Below are 22,123 nucleotides of genomic sequence, written 5' to 3'. Positions count from 1 at the left end.
CAACAATGGGCCCAACACTGAACCCTGGGGAACTCCACTAATAACATTTGTCCACAAAGAGGAGTGTCCATTGATTACCACTCTCTGTTGTCTCCCACTCAATCATGTCATTATCCATTGTAGCAACTTACCCTTAATGCCATACCTCTCCAATTTGTACAGCAGTCTTCCATGTGCAACAGTATCAAAAGCTTTCCTGAAATCCAAGTATATGATATCAAAATAATTTTTGGCATTCAGTTTGTGGCCACATCATAGTATCCAATCAAATTGGTCAAACAAGACCTCCCTTTAACAAACCCATGCAGTGTCTTAACTATTACTGCAGTCGTGCCTAGATGATCTTGCAATGTTTATTTAACCAGTGATTCCATTATTTTCCCCAGAACACAAGTTAAACTAACAGATCTATAGTTACTTGTGTCACGTTTTGAACCCCCCTTTGTGAATTGGTGATACATTTGCACACCTCCAGTGTATGGGGACCCCTGAGTCCAAGGAAGCTCTCATAATTATGGCTAAGGGTTTGTTTACTTCCTTTGCCGTCTCCTTTAATATAACTGGATAGACCCCATCCACCCCGAGGTGCCTTTTTTATGTTTAACTTCAACAATTTCTCTTCCACTTTGCTCTCAGTTATTACAACATCACTTAGCTCCCTGTTAGAATTTGATAAACTTCTGGCACTCCCATCATTGAATAACTCCTCATGTGTGAATGTAGATGCAAAATACTCATTCAGTTTATCAGCTACCTGATAAAACTCATTCAGTTTATCATCAATGGTCAGCCCTTTCCTTCTAGAATTTATATAAGTAAAGAACTCTTTGCTGTTTTTCTTTGCATCCTTAGCCAAATATTTCTTGTAATCTGCCTTCGCCTGCCTAACCTCCTTTGCGACAAGAATACAGACTAGTTTATATCTGCCATAGGCTTCTATGTCACCTGATACTTTATATGCATCTCATACATTTTTCTTCTCTGCCACGAGACTCATTAATTCATCTGACTCCATTTAGGCTTAAACCTTGAACAGTATTTCTCAGTTGGAATGAAGAGCCTAGTAGCCTCCAAAATTAAGTTCCTGAATTCTTACCATTTAGAATTCAACGTTGGTAACATCATCAGTTGATCCGACTGTACAGAATTTAAAAACTGTCTGAGACCCCTATTGTCACTTTTATGAAAGCAAAAGCCCTTCCCTTTAGTCTTGATGGTAGTTACATATTTAAAGGCCCCGAATGCCAAGCTTATTTCGAGGCCAAGTGATATTCTTGTGATTCATAAAGTGCTTTTCATAAGCAATTGAAATTATATTTTAAGTTTCTGCATTTCTTTCAACAATCTTATTTTAAAAACAGTTCTATACATGAAAAGCCACAAGTTAGAACAGAGAAAGGAAATTGCCTTTCTTTACATTTTCCTATGTTTATATTTTTACTAATTAACTAACACTTCAACCGCTTGGCCTCTGAGCGGCACTGCTCCTGCCTCCTCGTGCCATGGCCGGTAACCTGGGAGAAAATTTATCCTCCAGGGTGAAAAGAAGTAACCATGGACATAAATGACTATCCACCTCTAGAGCCTTCAAATTCAAGGCCAGACAAACCAAATGATGATGACCTGAACCAACCGAAAAGGCTCCATAGAGAAGTGCAATGCAATGAGATGCCAAACTTCCTGGTGATATACTCTCTCCAACCAGCCTGTCGGCAAGTTATCACCATTTGTTATCCATTGTTTGGAATCCATTGCTGGAACACCAAAAATGGTTAAACAACTGCAATCTGGAGACGTCCTAATCGAAACAGCTTCCTCAAAACATTCAGAGTGGCTGCTCTAAATAACATTTGCTGGGCTACCGGTATCTGTCACTCCTCACAATACATTAAATTCATCCAAAGGTTTTTCAGGTCGCACAGAGTGGTACCTGATTACAGTATCTGAAGAGGAATTAGTAAGTGCCAAAAATATGGACACTCCTAACAAGCATGTAGAGGTGATGCCATTTGTCCAATTTGTGGTTCCAAGGAGCCTACACAAGCAGACTATTCAGCCTCAAATCCCATTTGCCCCAATGGCAAAGAAAGTCACCCAGCCTTTTCCAAATCTTGTTAAATGTGGAAAACAGGGAAGAAAATCCAAAAATATAAAATAGAGCAGAAAGTCACATACCCCGAGGTACGCAGACAGGTTATGTTGACCATGCCCAGTCGTTCATATGCATCTCACACTCGAAGCTTCCATTCAACAGATGTATCAATACCTCCCAGCATATCTCTAGCTAACTGGGTTAAAAATACATTATCAAACTCTGGAAAAGACACACACATCAAACTAAAACCAATGAAGCGACCAACACTCCAATCAGTGTCCCAGTTGATACTCAGACCGTCACGCATGACAAAGAAAAATTCAAAACTACTGAAGACAACAAGAAACCTGAATCATCCACCGATAGTATGGAAGTAGATGTACACTCAGATCACGAGGAACCCATACTGGAACTTCACGCAAACAACACTGTGGATACTGGATGCCCCACCTTCCCAAAAAAAAAGACCGAAAAAAAATGCTCCTTAAACAAAAAACAGTCAGATGAATCATCCTCAGCTAAACCTAAATGAACCACAGCATCTTACAATGCTGTGGTTCATTTAGAGGAATGCACCAAAGCAATGGAATTGCAGAGGCTTTCGTTGCAACACTGACGATATTCAATACCTAATTAACCGATATTCTCCAGTTTACAGGAAACTTACCTAACCTCACAAATTTCTCCTTCAATAAAGAACTGTTGCCTTTATTGAAGAGATCAAAATACAGCTAATGCTGCCCATGGTGATGTGGCAATCCTAGTAAATTCAAAGATCCCAACTAAACTTATCCCACTTCAAGCTGAAATAGAAGCTGTTGCTGTTCGTATAACTCCCTATAGTGCAATAACACTTGTCTCCATCTACCTACCCCCAAACCGTACTTACTCTTTAAAAGATCTTGAAGACCTCTTTATACGGATACCTCCACCTCTGTATATTAGGGGACTTTAACAGGACCACCCCTTATGGGGCTCTCCTAAATTAGATAGAAGGGGTCGTCTAATTGAAAACTTTTTAGAGGCACTAAATCTCACTATGCTCAATACTGGTGCACCGACACATGTACAGCTCCCAACAGGACACACCTCAGCAATAGATCTCTCAGTTTGTTCACCAGTACTGGTCCCAACCATAGAGTGGTATGTAATAAATGATTCCATGGGCAGTGACCACTTCCCAATAGTATGCAACTTTCTGAAATCACTGACTCCTTCAACTCAGAAAATAGAAATTTGTCCGAGCAGACTGGGCAAAATTTCAGTCATCAATCGCTCTTTATAAGGAAAAAATCTTCCTCCAGCATATTGATAATGTGACAGATTACATCACATTGCATCTTCTAAAGTGACTAAAGGCACAATACCACTGTCAAATCCCCCAGGCCGAAAGCATTATAATTACTGGTGGAATGAGGAATGCACCAAAGCAAAGAGAGCAAAAAATAAAGCCTGGAATTTATTTTGGTAATGTCTAAGCACAGTCAATCTCATTAATTATAAGAAATTAAGGGCAAAAACACATTTCATACAAATGCAAGCAAAGAAAGAATCCTGGACTCGTTTTGAATCCACTTTTAACAAAATCAGTGATCCCAAAATAATATGGAAAAAAATTACAGCTGTCTGGTAAGTTTCCTACCATACCTTCTCCAGTCTTCTCCTGGAATGGCCAGATCTATCTTATCCCTTAGATATAGGCAATACTTTTGCTGAAATCTCAGCAGCATCAGCCTATACTATCTCATTCCAAAGAATTAAAAATGCTAAAGAGAAGCATGCTATTAATTTTCAAACTGCCTGCCTTCTCCCATATAACAAACCTCTGCAACTTTTGCATGCCATTAGAACAGCCCGTAATGATGCTACAGGGCCAGATGGGATTTATTACATCATGCTACAACATCTTGATGACAAAGCTTTGCGCCTTCTCCTGGTCTTTTACAATCGTATATTTTTAGAAAATGTTTTTCCAGCTTCTTGGCATCACTCTACTGTTTTGGCATTCCTGAAACCTGGGAAAGATCCATCCAACCGCCGTAGCTATAGACCCATGTCTCTCTCAAGCTGCCTCAGCAAAATCCTTGACAAAATTATCCACAGAAGACTTGTCTGGATAATTGAGTTGGAACAGCTAATAAGCCATAATTAATATGGCTTTCGTCAAAATAGATCATGCTTAGATTTTATGGTGAAGGCTGAATTTGCCATTCGTAATGCTTTTGTTAAACATGAACATCTAGTAATGGTTTCAATAGATATAGAGAAGGCTTTTGATACCACCTGGCGGCATGGTATACTTAGTGATCTTTACTTTCTTGGACTACGGGGCAACCTTCTTATATTTGTTCAGAAATTTCTACATACTAGATCATTTCAAGTTCGATACCAACATATACCCTCTCCGCAACGTTCATTCAGTAAGGTGTTCTACAGGGATCAGTACCGAGTGCCATTCTTTTTGCTCTTAGAATTGATTCTATCACTAAACAGCTTCCAAATACAGTTGAGTCTGCATACCTTCATGCAGATGACCTTTCCATCTCTTGTCATTCCAAAACATGAGATCTATTGAAAGACAGCTTCAGCTATCACTTAATAAAATACAACAATGGGCGAGCCTCAATGGCTATCGACTCTTGCAGCAGAAAACAGTTGCTATCCATTTTTGTAGACAACGCAAACTTCATCCAGATCCTGTACTTTGAATTTCAAACGTCTCTGTCCCGGTCACCAGTAACATCAGATTTCTAGGATTAACCCTTGACAATAAGTTAAATTTTCTGGATCATATTAAAAATGTACGGACTTCCTGTCTAAAAAAGTTAAACATACTCAGAGCTTTATCCGCCCAAATGATTGGGCAGATCGTACCTCTCTGCTTCGGTTATACAGAACATTAATCAGATCCCACCTAGATTATGGTGCTCCCATCTATGATTCGGCCAGAAAGAATGCATTACGCTGGCTTGATCCCGTTCAACACAGTGCTTTGAGAATTGCAGTTGGTGCATTCAGAATGTCGCCAGCGTCTCCACATTGGTGCTCACGAGCCCCCGCTAATTTTAAGCAGGAAAACACTGTTACTGAAGTATGCTGTCAAGATACAAAATTGTGCCTCTCATCCCGTTCACTCATACCTTTTCAATCCACCATTAGAAAACTTATACAGAACATAGTAAAACCAGCTGGTTTTTGCTATCTGGTTTGGAATGTTTCCATCTGTTCTGTACAACAGATTGCTCCTACTCTTCCAACCTGTGACACTTACCTCTGTCAATGGAGAAAGAAAAGCATCAAATGTCAAACAATTTCATGCAGTTCACACTCAAAGATATATTGATTTTTCCCCAATTTATACAGATGGCTCTAAATCAAATTCAAATGTTGGAGCCGCTGCAGTGTTCTCAAATACCATTATTTCAGCATTCCTTCCATCCGAATTCAGTATCTTCTCAGCTGAATTATATGCAATCAAACTAGCTTTAGAAAATCTCTATTCTGATTGTTCCTTAAAATTTGTTATTTACACTGATTCCCTCAGCTTAGTCATGGCATTACGTAATTTCTTATGTAAAGCTCACCCAGTTCTAGATGAAATCAGAAGCTTATTACTACAAATTAAAGAACGCCACCAACTGGCCACTTTTTGTTGGATTACAGTATATTCCAGTATTTTAGGCAATGAACTGGCTGATAAAGCTGCAAAAAATCCAACCATCTTAGATTTAACCAATATACCTGTTCCAGCATCAGATTATGCACTAACAGTTCATGCCACTTGCCTATCAGAATGGACAGCACTCTGGCACTCTCAGACTAATAATAAACTCTTTCAGTTTAAACAAGATTCGAAAATTTGGCACTCCATCAAGACGACAAGAAGTAGTCCTTTCAAGGGCAAGAAACGGTCATACCTATCTGACCCACCCTCGTTGACTCACAGGAGATAATCCACCACAGTACCCACATTGTTCTAACAATTTGACTCTCAAACATATTCTCATTGACTGTCCCTACTCCAAACAAGACAATTAAACTTCAACCTTGCTGTCACTGGTTAATCTTTGTAAATCAATAACCCTTGAAAATCTTATTGGTGATAAGGCAAATATTTCCGAATTTTTTAACTTCGTCAAGCAAACTGGGCTTTTTGATAATTTCTGATTTCCGAATTTCTTCTGACTTTACCGAAGTTTCTCATCTCTTAATATAGTAAGTGAATAGGCACATTATAGCCATAGCAGCTTATGTGCCATTAAACCTCCATAACAACAACATCTTTAAGTAATTGCCACATCAGTACATTGTGATCACTGTCACCCAGTGGTTCCTTTATCTGCAAATTCTTAATGCATGAATAATCACTGCTGATAATCAGCAGTGATTATTCATGCGTTTGGATTTATTCATGTGGATTTATTAGATGACTGTAGAAACAGTCACCTAGTAAATCCATAAAAGTGTTGCTAGTGTGCGAGTGACCAATCCACAAGTTCCAGTCAATATCTGGAAAGTTAAAATCCCCCATTATATAAGACATTCCGATTTACTGGCCCATTTTATTTCACTGCACAATTGCTCATGATACTCATCAGATTCATTAGGCCTATAACACACACACACACACACACACACACACACACACACACACACACACACACACACACACACCTACTCTCATTTTTCCTTTCCCTGTGGTTATGTCACACCAAACAGAGTCAACATTGCATTATCCGCCAACATCAATTGGATGCACTTCCTTAGATTTTGTGTTTCTTAACTAACAGCATAACCCTTCCTGCCTATCCTTTCTGTACACATTGTACTCCCCAAATCCAATTCTGCACTGCTTATATCTGTGTGATACCACATCTCTGATATCCCAACAATATCTGCCTTTGGTGTCTTGACTAGCACTTCAAGCTCATCAAATTTATTAACTATACTCCTAGCATTAGTGTACATGTAAGTATACATGCGCCTGTTCCTACTCTTAGTTACCTTAACACAGCCCACATAATTATTTGTTTCACTATGACTCCCAGCAGTCCTGGAAATCTCCATTGTCTTGCTTTCCAGGCTGCTACTCATTCCAATAGAAGCAGTGCAAGAATCACTTTTGCCTCTGCCTGCAGCCACTTTATTGTTAACCTTTTAGTCTATGTATCTCCCCCCAAGATAGCAGTTTTCCGACCCACCTAACACTGCCTCGATAGCATCAGCAAATATTCTGGCATCCTTTCTATTTAAGCATACCCCATCGCTGTAGAAGCAGTCTCTCCTGTCAACAAGCACAGACCAGCCTGAAAAAAATTCTACCCATTGAGCCTTGCACAATCTCTCCAGAGCCGAATTTATCGACAAGGCTCTCATCATACAGGTGACCCCCGCTTAACGCTGATAATTCGTTCCAGAAAAACAGAGTGCTAAGTGAATCCATGCTAAGCGAGCGCCACATTCCCATAAGGTAACATATGTATTTGTGAGTTGTGGTTGGTGCCATAGGATATTTCCTAATCAATAATAAACGGTAGTGAAAAGATGCACAAATGTCGGTCAAAATATTTAATATTCAAATATTTGTACATATAAAATATTCTGCATTACATACGTATATAATTATGTGGTAACTACTTATGTATCAAAATTAAACTTAAAATTCCAATTAAAATCATGAATTTAATTGATCTAAATTGATTTTAATTGATTTAATTTAATTGATGAATTTAATCATGGAAAATGTGTTGATTTTGGGTTGTACTTTGGCCCTCTTCCTGGTAAGAGGGCCTTAATATCTAAGTTTTCAGACGATGTGAAGGTTGGCACGGTTGTTAAAGACAGTATGCTACTGCAACAAGATGTAGAAAAGTTGAGCGGATGGGCAACTGAAGTTTAACATTGACAAATGCAAAGTACAGCATGTGGGAAGCAGTAATCCTAGAGTAACGTATCAACTGTGTGGTACTACACCGATGGTAGAGAAGAAAAGGACCCGGGGGTGATTGTGCAGTCAGATATGAAGTTCTCTGAGCAGTGCAGATGGGCTGCAAGAGTAGCTCATGATGTCTTGTCAATGATATACAGGAATTTTTCTATCAGGGATAAGGAGATGATTGTCCTCTTGTATAAGCCAATGGTCAAGCCACACCTTGAGTGCCTTATACAGGTCTGGAGGTCTCATTTTAAGAAGGATATAGAGCTGCTGGAACGAGTACAGAGAAGGGCAAGAAGATTAGTGTGAGTGGAGCAAGGTGGCTTTTACGAAGAAAGGCTTAAGTTTTACAAATTACAGTGGCTGGAGACTAGACACCTGCGAGGTGATTTGATTGAGATGTATAAGTCCTTGAATGGTTTGAGCATGCTCAGTGCTGATGGGATTCTTCCGCTTGCTCAGAATGATTGCTTGGGAGGGCATAAATTCAAATTGAGGAAGGACAATTGTAGGATGGATGTGCGGAATTTTGCCTTTAGCCAGCGGGGTGGTTGATTGAGCAAATTTCCATCTATCATTGTAGAAGGTGATGGCTTTAATAGATTCAAGGCAGAACTAGACAAACATTTGGAACGAGTGGATGGGTGAAATGAGAAAGGGTTGTTTTTTTTTTTTGGCTGATGCTGTAAAAGCTTGCTTTTTTTGCATCATATGCCTTTACTAATGCTAATCCAGTTTTATTAAAAATATGTATATGTTGAAATATTATTTATTAATAATATTTCTAATCAATGACTTTTGCTGCTGAACGTTTTGAGCGAGTCTCTCAAAATTAGGGAAATATGCTGTAATTTTCATCTTTAAGCATGCTGAGAGACTCTCATTGTTCAGACGGTTTCTTTATTTATTTTTAAATATAGTGCACGTTCGAAAATATTTGCCCACAGAAATTCGTTGAACCAAAAACTGAGAGAAGTGTAAACGCAAATATTTTCAAATTTATATACGTGTCCGGTAAGCTGAACCATACATCAAATACAATTTGGTCTTGCTTTTTCAAACCATCTATTTATGTAGTATTGCATCCATTTATGTAGAATTGCAAGGGCAGCCTTCTGCCTCTCGAAATCCTCAATTTCAGTTTCAAGGCATTTTAGTCTTGTACTCCCCATGGCTTTGATTTTTAAGTCCTCTAACTCCATTTCAAGCTTTGCTTCATGTAGGCTAAAAGTTAAGGAGCCACAGTTAAATGCTCAAAGAGCTGCATACATCTTGCGAGCCACAGGTTGCCAACCCCTTTTCTATATCGCTGCCACTTCTAATTGCAGTACAGTTCATCAAAACCAGCATGTACCAGAAGTCAAACTGATAGGCAAACCCCAGAAGCCACTGACCCAAGCCTGTTCCTCAGACAGGCCAGCACCTTTTGCTGAATGTCAGTCTACCAAGCCAAAGTCATTGTTGATTCTGTCAGAACACACACGAACAGCTTCAGAAACAATGATATACAGCACCATGTCAACCCCCAGGTAAGTACAGAGGAATCTAACCTCTTATTAGGAGCCCATCCTGTGGAACTTATGAAAATATCAGCACATAGCCTGGCAACCACATTGTAGCAGTGGCATGTGATTTTTTTTTTTTTTTTTTGGTAGTTCTTGGCGCATAGGCTTCTGTGGCCATAATGTACCTCCCAAGGTTTTTGCAGTACTTTGATCCAAGCCCGAGGCAGGAATCGAACCCGCGACCTTTGGGTTGCCAGGCAGGCACTTTACCCACCGGTCCAGTCGACGTGGCATATGATGCAAGAAAGCAAGTGTATGAGCTTATGCAGCATCAGCCGGGAAAAAAAAATCAAAAAAAAAAAAAAAATCACACCATTTCCTCCAAATGCCTGTCCAGTTCCTCCTTTAATTTATTTAACCTATCAACTTCTACAACGACAGATGGAAGTTTGTTCCAGCAGTTCGCCACCCGCTGGCTAAAGGCAAGTTTCTGCACATCTGTCTTTCCTTAATTTGAATTTATGCCCCCTTAGGTTTGTAATCTGAACAAATGGAAGAATCCCTTCAGAATTCAGTGTTCTCAACCCATTCAAGGCCTTAAACACCTCAATCAGGTCACTGCGCAGGTACCTAGTCTCCAGCCACTGCAATTTGCATAATTTAAGCCTCTTTGGTAAGAGGATCCCTACATTCCCCTCACCAATCTTGTTGCCCTTCTCTGTACACGCTCAAGCAAATCTACATCTTTCCTAAAATGAGGCCTCCAGACCTACGCAGTACTCAAGGTGTGGCCTGACCATTGCCTTATACAGAGGGACAATCACCTCCTTCTCCCTGCTAGCAAAATTCCTATATATCATTGACAAAACTCCATGACCTGCCCTGGCAGCCTGTCTGCATTGCTCAGAAAACTTCATATCTGACTGCATAATTACTCCCAGGTCTTTTTCATTTTCTACCACCTTAAGTGTAGTACCACACAGTTGGTACGTTTCTCTGAGGTTACTTCTACCCATATGGAGTACTTTGCATTTGTCAAGGTTAAACTTCAGTTACCACTTCTTAGCCCATCTGCCCAAATTATCTAGGTCCTGTTGCAGTAGCACACTGCCATTACTGTCATTAACAACCCTGCCAACCTTTGTATCATCTGCAAACTATGACACTAAGCCTGATATACCTTCATCAATATCATTGATAAATATACAAAACAACAGTGAACACAAAACCGAACCCTGTGGGACTCCACTAATAACATTAGTCCACAAAGAGCAGCACTCATTAATTACCACCCACCTTCTCCCACTCAACCATCCTTTTATCCATTGTAGCAACTTACCCTTAATACCATTCTGCTTCAATTTGTACAATAGTCTTCCATGCACAACAGTGTCAAAAGCTTTCCTGAAATATAAATATATGATATCAAAAATATTTTTTGCATTAAGTTCCTTTGTAACCACATCATAATATCCTATAAAATTTGTCAGACAAGACTTTCCCTTAACAAACCCCTGTGTCTGAATTATTGCTGCAGTCTTGTCTAGATGATCCTGCAATGCATCTTTAACCAGTGACTCCATTATTTTACCCGGAACAGAAGTTAAACTAGCTGGTCTGTAATTACTCGTGTCACCCTTCGATCCCCCTTTGTGAATTGGGGATACATTTGCACATCTCCAGTCTGTGGGGACCTCCCCTGAGTCCAAGGATGCTCTCATAGTTATGGCTAAGGGTTTGCTTAGTTGCTTTGCCGCCTCCTTTAATATAACTGGATAGATCTCATCCACCCCAGGTGCCTTTCTTATGTTTAACTTCAACAATTTCTCCTCCACTTTGCTCTCAGTTATTACAAATCTTTGATAGCCTTCTGCCATTTTCAAACCTTAATAACTCCTCATGTGTAAATGTAGATGCAAAATACTTATTCAGTTTGTTTGCTATCTGAGCAGGATCATCAACAGCCGAACCATCGATATCCAGTGGACCAATCAGATTCATCCCCTTCCTTTTAGAGTTTATATAAGTAAAGGAATCCTTGCTGTTTTTCTTAGCATCTTTTGCCAAAGATTTCTCGTAATCTGCCTTTGCCTGCCTAACCTCCTTTGTGACCTGATTACAGACTAGCTTATATCTGCCATAGGCTTCTGAGTCGCTTGACAATTTATATGCATCCCATGCATTTTTCTCTTACATTTGTCCTCAACTATTATCTCAATTAACTTCACAGACTCTATTAAAAAGTTCTCTGACAGCTGGACTGGGCTCAAATAAAGGCTAACCAGAGAGAGATAGATATTTTGGTTTCTTATTCTGTGCTCACCCATCCTCTATTAGACACCATCATTTGCAATGTGGGCATTTTGTAATGATTATGATAGCCATATAGTGGTGCTACATGGCTATCATAACCATTCTTTCCTCAACTGTTACCTCAATTAACTTCACAGACTCTGTTAAAAGTTCTCTGACAGCTGGACTGGACTCAAATAAAGGCTAACCAGAGAGAGATAGAGATAGATATTTTGGTTTCTTATTTTGTGCTCACCCATCCTCTGATAGATACATGATACATGATAATAGATACAAGTAGTAGTGCTAAACAAAGGTGATTTCTTCTTCCTCAGTTCAAACCCCTCTGTTTAACTCCTGGCATGGTGCCATGAAGGGTATTGTAAAATCATGGTACCTGTGTGTGCCACTGAACCTTACAATAACGATCATATTTATTTGTTTCAAAATTGGTTCCTCAAACCATGCCTGAACTCATCATGGAATTGTTCCTTGAAAAGCTAAACCTAAAATGGACTACAAAAATTTTCAAACCATGTTTGAAAAGCCTTTCTTCGTAAGGCAACCCTTTGTTCCATTCACTAATCTTGTCGCCCTTCTCTGTACTCGTTCCAGCAGCTCTACATCCTTCTTGAAATGAGGCCTCCAGACCTGTATACAGTACTCAAGGTGTGGCCTAACCATTCCCTTATACAAGGGAATAAGGCACCTCCGTAGCCAGGGGGGCAGGAGCGGCAGTGCGTAGCACACGCTTCTTGATTAGACCGGGGTTCGAGCCCGTGATCACCAAATACGGAGGATGCGGAAAGGTCAGGGAATGACCATCGCATATCCTCGGAGCAATATGGCCTTAGTTGCTTATGCTCCTAAAAACCAAATAACAACAACAACAACAAGGGAATAATCACCTCCTTATCTCTGCTAGAAAAATTCCTGTATATCATTGACAAGACACAGTGAGCTACTCTTGCCGCCCGTCTGCACTGCTCAGAGAACTTCATATCTGCCTGCACAATTATCCAAATGTCCTTTTCATTCTCTGCCACTGTCAGTGCAGTACCACAGAGTTGATACGTTACTCTGGGGTTGCTGTTTCCCATATATAGTACTTTACATTTGTCAATGTTAAACTTCATTTGCCACCTCTCAGCCCATCTGCTCAACCTTTCCAGATCCTGTTGCAGCAGCATAGCATCAGTAGTGTCCTTAACAGCCCTGCCAACCTTTGTATCGTCTGCAAACTTGGACATTAAGCTTGATATACATCATCAATATTATTTATAAATAGAGAAAACAATAATGGACCCAACACTGAACCACTAATAACATTAGTCCACGATGAGCAGTGTCCATTGATTACCACTCTCTGTCTTCTCCCCCTCATCCACCCCTTTATCCATAGCAGCAATTTGCCTCCAATGTGACACTGCTGCAATTTGTGCAGCAGTCTTCCATGTGCAACAGTATCAAAAGCCTTTCTAAGATCCAAGTATATAATATCAAAGTTATTCCCTACATCCAGCTCTTTTGTGACTGCATCATAGTATCCAATCAAATTGGTCAGGCGAGATTTCCCCTTAACAAATCCATGCTGTGTCTGAGCTATAACTGAATTTTTATCAAGATGATCCTGCAGTGCTTTAACCAGTGCTTCCATTAATTTTCCTGGAACATAAGTTAAACTCACAGGTCTATAATTACTTGTGTCAGCCTTGGATCCTCCTTTGTGAATTGCGGTTACATTTACACATCTCCAGTCTGTGGGTACCTCCCCTGAGTCCATGGAAGCTCTCATAATTATGGCTAACGGATTGCTTACTTCCTTTGCTGCCTCCTTTAATATAACTGGATAGATCCCATTCATCCCAGGTGCCTTTCTTGTATTTATCTTCAACAATTTCTCCTCCACTTTACTCTCAATTATTACAAGATCATCTAGCTCACTGCCAGTGTTTTCTTCATCTATGGCATTCCCCTTCCTGAATAACTCCTCATCTGTGAATGTAGATGCAAAAAAATTGATTTAGTGTGTTAGCTACCTGAGCAGGATCATGAACAGTTGAACTATCGATATCAAGTGGACCAATCTGATTCATCCCCTTCCTTCTAGAGTTTACATAAGTAAAGAACTCCTTGCTGTTTTTCTTTCCATCCCTTGCCAAATATTTCTCGTAATCTGCCTTCGCCTACCTAACCTCTTTTGTAACTTGGTTACAGATCAACTTATATCTATCATAGGCTTCTGTGTCACATGTTAATTTATATGTATCCCATGGATTTTTCTTCTCTGCCATATGTCTCATTAATTCATCTGATATCCATTTAGGCCTGAACCTTGCACAATATTTCTTAGTTGGTATATAAAGCCTAGTAGCTTCCAATATAAGTTCTTTGAATGCTTCCCATTTTAAATTTGCTGTTGGTAACATCATCAGTTGGTCCCACTGTATAGAATTTAAATACTGTCTCAGACCATCGTAGTCACCTTTACGAAAGCAATAACCCATCCCCTTTAGCCCTGACGGTAGTTACCTCTTTGAGTAAATCCCACTTCAGCACACTGTGTGAGGCCGCCGTAGCCTAGTGGTCAGGCACGCGGGTGCATAAGTACATGTGCCTTGAGTGACCGGGGTTCAAGCCCGTGACTGCTGAATACGGTGCTGTTTCTTGCACTCTGTCTATCTTGTGAACTCCTCTGACCGTTTGGTCGTCCCGGAGTATAAACAGAAATTTAGCACACTGTGATCACTGCCACCTAGTGGTTCCTTGAATATAATTCAAGAACTTCCTGAAGATTTTGATCCAGACGATTTGAGTTCAAATGAATTACCTGAGGATTTTCAATTGATTCCTGAACTGGCTAGACATAGTATATGCAACAACCAGCTTCGACTTTGTGAGTCCTGCTAGGACAAAGGCTCGTCGGTTTGCTATGGTTAGAGAAATTGATTTAGAAGCTGTACCGATTGCAAGAAGTAGTAAGTGTGTTTTGTTGAATAGCAACAGAACAATCTCTGCTAAACAAAATCATTTTTCACTAATACCAGCTTGTGCTATTACCATCCATAAATCTCAGGGAGGTACTTTCGATTCTGTTGTTTATGAATACAAGGAGTGTCACGAACAACAACTATTTTGTTGCATTATCTTGATTTACTGATATCAATGATCTTTACATTGTTGCTACAAATGGAGAAAAGAAATTTTATCATAGACTAAGAACGCTACATCCACTCTTGCACTTCAACCCAAAATGACCAAGTTGTCGAGTAATCCTCTTTTTACCATGCAAGTTACTTTATACGAGTTCATCAGTAAACAACAAGATCTTTTCATTCTAATGTTAAATTGTCAAAGTTTACGTGCTCACAATGACAATCGCACTGATGCAGTAACACAACAGTTCAGTTTACTTCTACTTTCCAAAATGTGGCTAAATAACAAAGAAGTAAGCATATCTAACTTCGATTGTGTTGTTCAATTTAAACGAGAAGATCAACAAGCTGGTGGTGTAGCTGTTTATCATAAAAGAAAATCTTACTCATGTTGTTACTTCTCATATGGAAGTGATTTATCAACAAACAACAAATTTATCAACAAACTGCTACAATAATTTTCTCCCAAGAAATGCGACTGAATACCAATGACACTTATTGGAGATTTCAATGTTTGCAGATACTCAATCCAAACCTTTGACTGAATTCTTAGAAAATAAATTTGAACTAATGTTAAATACTTCTAGATCTGTATCGACTAGTAATCATGGAACTATAATTGATGCTGTGTTTCAAAGACATTTATACTCTTTACAATCTCAAGTGTATCATATTTTAGCTATCACAAGCCCATTGTAATTAAATTACATATTGAGCATGTATTGCAACCTCAAATTCATGGAACTGTCAAAAAATAAATGAATGCTTTAAAATGTTAAACCTATTCAGATTCTTTTCATACTAAACCCCTTTAACCTTGTCCAAGCCAAGGTTGTTTTCACATAATGTAAAACATCTTTCGTGCGTACAGGGTACACATGGCGTTTTTTATTTTTGATGCAGGGGAAGCAATATTTGTAATGTGGTTATGCTAAGAGAGATTAGCAATAACTGAACCTTCGGGAACACCAGCATTAGTGGAGAAGTTGGAAGATACAGAGCCATCTACCATCACCCGCAGTGAGCAGTCAGGGAGAAAACTGGATATCCAATTACAAAAAACTGTTGGCAAATCATAAGATAGAAGGTTATTTAGAAGACTCTTTTTTGCAAAGATATGATTTTACATTCACATTTGTCAATGTTAAACTTCATTTGCCACCTCTCAGCCCATCTGCTCAACCTTTCCAGATCCTGTTGCAGCAGCATAGCATCAGTAGTGTCCTTAACAGCCCTGCCAACCTTTGTATCGTCTGCAAACTTGGACATTAAGCTTGATATACATCATCAATATTATTTATAAATAGAGAAAACAATAATGGACCCAACACTGAACCCTGAGGGACTCCACTAATAACATTAGTCCATGATGAGCAGTGTCCATTGAATACCACTGGCTGTCTTCTCCCCTTCAACCACCCCTTTATCCATAGCAGCAATTTGCCTCCAATGCCACACTGCTGCAATTTGTGCAGCAGTCTTTCATGTGCAACAGTATCAAAAGCCTTTCTAAGATCCACGTATATAATATCAAAGTTATTCCCTGCATCCAGTTCTTTTGTGACTGTATCATAGTATCCAATCAAATTGGTGAGGCAAGACTTCCCCTTAACAAAACCATGAGCAAATTTCCAAGCAGAAGGAAAAACACCTTTGGAATAAGAAAGTGAAAAAAAGATGACACAGAACAGGGTTAAGTTCAGGAGCACAGGTTTTGAGAAGTGGAAAAATACCATCAGGACCTGGAGCTTTTACCTCATTATAATGGGGTAGTCACTACTGGTTGCGGAGGCTCAAGACCAATTCAACTACTACAAGAAGTAAGAAGACTTAACTGCAATTCATTTATTGTAATTACTGCTCTTTTTGCAAAGATATGATTTTAGAAGTCTGTGGCTTGCAAAGGTATAGATTTTAGAAGTCTGTGAATATGAATGAGATATGAACACAATAGACAAAAAGAGCAGTAATTGCAATAAATGAAATGCAGTTAAAAGTCTTCTTACTTCTTGCAGTAGTTGAATTGGTCTTGAGCCTTCACACACTATTTTGTTGCATTATCTTGAGTTACTGATATCAATGATCTTTACATTGTTGCTGCAAATGGAGAAAAGAAATTTTATCATGGACTAAGAATTGCAGGATCATCTAGACTTAAGGGCCCAGTAGAGATCAGGTAATTATAATCATGTAAATATGGCTGCTACAATGGTAGTAATACTAACAGCCATATAGTGCGAGGAAGCCACAGGCATTTTCTGCATTGGCCAGCAAAAAAAAAAAATATATGTAGATGAGAAAATACAAATTGTTCCCTCCACACATAGGTAACTATCCATCCAGTTGCCCTTTGAATTTATTCAAAACTGTCAGCTTCATCAACTACCTCTGAAGGCAACCTGTTCCAGCAATCAACAATTTGCTGCTTGACAGAAAACTTCCTACAATCTGGTCTAAATCTCCTCCCCTGTAATTTGAATTTATGCCCCCGAGTTCTGGAATTTTCTGTTTTCAGTGAAAACAGAAAATGAATTTTGAATTTTCAGTGAAAGTTTCAGTGAAAGTTCCACCTTTATTCCTTTTGCTGACCCCTCTCAGAGCTTTATCAATCTCAATCAGGTCACCTCTGAGGTGCCTGGTTGCACTTTTGCTGGTCTCACCATGTGAGTTGCCCATCTTTGGATCCTTTCAAAGAAGCTCAGTGTCTTTTTTTCAGATTTGGTGTGCATACAATTGCCTTATACGGTGGGACTATGACACCTGGGTAATATTCTATAAATCATCGATAGGACACAAGCTTTCCTGGCTGCCTGTTTGCACTGCTCAGAAAATTTCATATCTGCCTGTATTATAACTCCCGGATCCCTTTCTTCTTCTACTGCTTTTAATTCAGTCCCACCAATTGTATAATTTATTTCGGGGTTGCTATTCCCCATGTATAAACCTTGCATTTTGCCATATTAAAACAGCCTTTTCTGGCTGTTCTTACAGCCTGTTTAAGTCATCCTGAAAGAGCTCTGCTTGGTACTGATTAATAGAACCGCTTTTATGTCTTGGCATTTTTCCAATCCAACGGATATCTCTTTTGAGTCCAGCAGTGTTCTCATAATTAGCAATTAGTATTACTACTAATACTTTCCTCTTTGCTGCCATATTCAGGGTTGTTCAGTATGGCATCCTGCTATGTTTTTAAAAAAAACACCCATGTAACTCTGCCTGTGTTTGGATTGCCTGTAGCTGGTTTCAGCTCCAGACTCACATTTTCTAGGCAAGTCTTTCCCATCTTTTTTGATACCAGCACGCTGTTCATGTGCAAAAAAATAATTTGATATCCTAGCCAGAATTTTGTAAGTATTCAGCATTCTCACCCTTTCTATTCCTCATCTTTAAAGTGATGGTAAATTCAATAATATGCATTTAATATCAACTTAAAGATAAAAACAAGAACATGTAAACTCTTGTTTACACATTTTTGCACTTTGCTTTTGGATGAAAACACATAAACAAGAGGGGGGAGAGGGGGGGAGGTGTATGGTGCTAAGAACAAGCTTAACCAAGGTCATCTGAAAATGAGAACGTCAGCTTTCAAAGAGAAATAAAGAGAGTCCACAGCTGACAGACTGCTTAGCATGAAGAAATAACTGGGCACATAAAGAAATAAATGTTGAAAAATTTTAATGTATTACTCAGTAATTGTACTTTAATCAGTCATTACATCAATATATATACAGTGAAAATTAAATCAGAGAGAAAACAATGCTATGATGCCAAAATTTGGTGACACCCTTTGGGATACCCTGGAGTGTCATAACACCCAATTTGAAAAGCTTTGCTCTAGGGTGAGAGATGAAATAAGTTGTCCTAAGGCACATCTTGTGTAAGTGTATTTTATGCTTACCTGATAATTTCTTAAGCTCATTGTCTCCTGTGGACTTTCATATCTTGAACACTTTACCATACACTATCTCGACAGTGTTTAGTTCCTGAGCAGTAACTTGCACAGGCATTTTCCTCCACGTTATTTTGGTGAAAAGGAAATGGGGTGTCCCATGACTTTTGTTAGGATAGTAATTATATAGTAACATGTATAGTTATAGTAGAGTCAGTGAGAGAATTGTTCAACAGTGTAGCCTATGTGGTTGGAAGCGTGGTGTGATAGTCTGCACCAGTCATTGATTGTGCAATTTCTACTGACACTGCTGTCCTGTTAGAGTCTCCACATATGGCAGTATAGAGCAGTGTTTCTCAACCTGTGTTCCACAAGAAAATGCAAATAAAGTGTGCCACAGAAAATGCAAATAAAGTGTGCCGCAGAAAATGCAAATTTAAAAAAAAAAAAATTAATAAATCCAAATTTTATAATAAAAATTAATTCAAACAAAAAATTGTTTATTTACCTTTTGCCTTCTGGCAGTCAGTGTGACATCACATTTCAATCCTAATACTAGATCTGTTAACTAAACTATACAAATAAGTGTATTATTAAATATATCAAAGAGAAATAACTTCCCATTTGTGAATATATGAATATAGTAGTGATGTAGTGTGCTACAAAAAGGTTGAGAAACACTGGTCTTGAGAATACTGATATAGCCACAGGTTGCTAATGGTCCTACAACCATTAGCAACCTGTGGCTATACGCAGCTTGATATGAGTGGGCTTCAGAGAATGAAAAGAATTGCAGAAATCTATCAGGGCTACAATTGATATGATGTGATCACATAGTAAAACAGCAACAATGTTGTGAGGGGGTATATCAGAAAGCATAGCGAGTCATAACCTATCACGAATTGGGTATAACAACAGACAATCTCACTGGATTCTGCTCTTCTCAGCTAAAAACAAGCAACTATGGTTATAGTGGGCAAGAACAACAACCACAGTGGGCATTTGAGGACTGAACAAAATTTGCCTGGTCCAGAGTTCTAGTTATAATTTTTCTGTTCTGGAACCAGGATTCTTTGCATCAGGGTATGGTGACAGTAGCATGGTTTAGTGGGCTCATTGTACAAGGTGTGAATACTTTGTCTGCACATGTTAGATGCCTGCAGATCATGTGATTGCTACACCTTACTTGAATCTTGTTACTGTTAAGTGCCATTTATGCATCGCACAATTCTTGGTGCTCACAATTTATCCATCTGGTAATGGTTACTTCCATTACGATAATGTGCCTTGTCACAAGGCTTGCATCGTTTGGGAATTTATCCATGAGAATTAAGATGACTCTGCTATACTTATTATTATTATTATGGTATATCAAGATGTACCAGGTATATTGATGATGGTATATCAAGCTTAATGTCCAAGTTTGCAGACGATACGAAGGTTGGCAGGGTTGTCAAGGACACTACTGACACTATGCTACTGCAACAGGATCTGGAAAGGTTGAGCAGATGGGCTGAGAAGTGGCAAATGAAGTTTAACATTGACAAATGTCAAGTACTACATATGGGAAACAGCAACCCCAGAGCAACTTATCAACTCTGTGGTACTACACTGACAGTAGTAGAGAATGAAAGGGACCTGGGGATGGTTGTGCAGGCAGATATGAAGTTTTCTGAGCAGTGCAGATGGGCTGCAAGAGTAGCTCATGGTGTATTGTCGATGATATATAGGAATTTTTCTAGCAGGGATAAGGAGGTGATTATTCCCTTGTATAAGGCAATGGTCAGACTGCACCTAGAGTACTGTATACAGGTCTGGAGGCCTCATTTCAAGAAGGATGTAGAGATGCTGGAATGAGTACAGAGAAGGGCAACAAGATTAGTGAATGGAACAAAGGCGTGCTCTTACGAAGAAAGGCTTACGTTTTGCAAATTACAGTGTCTGGAGACTAGGCCGCGGCGAGGTGATCTGATAGAGGTGTATAAAGCCTTGAATGGTTTGAGCATGCTCAATGCTGATGGGATTCTTCCTCTTGCTCAGAATAATCACCTGAGAGGGCATAAATTCAAATTGAGGAAAGACAGATGTAGGATAGACGTGAGGAAATTTGCCTTTAGCCAGCGGGTGGTTGGTTGCTGGAATAGACTTCCATCCCTTGTCGTGGAAGTTGATAGCCTAAATAAGTTTAAGGCTCAGCTGGACAGGTATTTCGAACGAACAAAGGGGTAAAGTGGAAGTGGTTATTTTTTATTTATTTATTTATTTTTTTTTATTATTATTATTTTTTTTTGGCTGATGCTGCATAAGCTTGCTTTCTTGCATCAAATGCCTCTACTAATGCTAATGCTAATTAGCTGTATGGTGCAAGGAAGACTGTGACTTATGCTGCACCAGCCAAAAAACAATTCCTGAGTTACCCTGAGAGAGAGAGAGAGAGAGAGAGAGAGAGAGAGTCAAAAGTAGAAGGGAATCACCAAGAAAGAGAAGAATGATGATATCCAGCTTAGGACCCTGGGTGTGCCAAGCCCATACTCACCAGATGTGAGCCCCTGGGGTTTCATTGACTCGCTCACCTACCAAATCAGCCCATTCGTGTGATAGGGTTCTGTGATATGAGGTAACTGGAGGGACATGATTAATTTTGTATGGACCAGCATCTTTTATGATTTGAGGCTGGTCTGAGGACTAAAGGTAGTACTACTTGTTATTAGGTCTGCATGCTTAATAAATCGACCGCTCTTATTTTTGTTTCCACTAACTTATTTTTAATAATTTATTCCAGAAATAGTATTATTAAGTAAGATAATTTTGTTAGTTGAATATCTATATGTGCAGGTAAAATTAGTTTACTCATGGATGTAGTTTACTTTCAGACAACGAGGAGAAACATCCCAATGCTCTTTGTTCGAGGTGATGGTGTCATCTTGGTGTCTCCTCCAGTTCGAGGAGGTTTATAATTTAGTCATTCTTTACATGTACAGTTTCAGGTTATATTTCATCATTAAAATCATTATTCTGTAGTACTCAATAAAAGTATTTTCTGTGATTTATGCTATTCCTTTTACAGGAGGGGGAAAAATTTAATGTTTCAGCTATGTCTTTGTGTTAATCTTTTTTATTATCATGTCTCTATTTCAGATGTGTAATTTTTTGGACAAATATCAGAAATGTATTACCTTCTTGATCTGGAAAACACTTCCCTCAAGGACTAAAAGCTTGGAAAAGTTGTTTGAGACTTCACAGTTACTTGAT

At 39.1% G+C, this 22,123-nt stretch overlaps 1 protein-coding gene across 5 annotated transcripts in view; it reads left to right on the top strand.

The window, feature by feature from the left end:
• Nucleotides 1–21,917, top strand: part of LSm3 (U6 snRNA-associated Sm-like protein LSm3) — a 76,593-nt gene extending 54,676 nt beyond the window's left edge. For 3 of the 5 annotated variants that reach the window (XM_090387204.1, XM_090387205.1, XM_090387207.1), the window contains exon 4: nucleotides 21,745–21,917. In XM_090387204.1, coding sequence (XP_090243330.1) covers nucleotides 21,745–21,828 — 84 coding nt within the window. In that variant the 3' untranslated portion in view covers nucleotides 21,829–21,917. Of the gene's footprint in view, nucleotides 1–21,733 lie in introns of all 5 variants that reach the window. The other 2 variants (XM_090387203.1, XM_090387206.1) reach the window with 1 other exon arrangement.
• Nucleotides 21,918–22,123: the final 206 nt, after the last annotated feature.

The sequence above is a fragment of the Mastigoproctus giganteus genome, chromosome 13 (genome assembly GCF_048544385.1).
Source record: "Mastigoproctus giganteus isolate SK-2022 chromosome 13, ASM4854438v1, whole genome shotgun sequence".
In the NCBI taxonomy this organism is placed as follows: Eukaryota; Metazoa; Arthropoda; class Arachnida; order Uropygi; family Thelyphonidae; genus Mastigoproctus; species Mastigoproctus giganteus.
The sequence above is the reverse complement of the archived record's forward strand: the minus strand, read 5'-3'. Positions and strand labels throughout refer to the sequence as shown.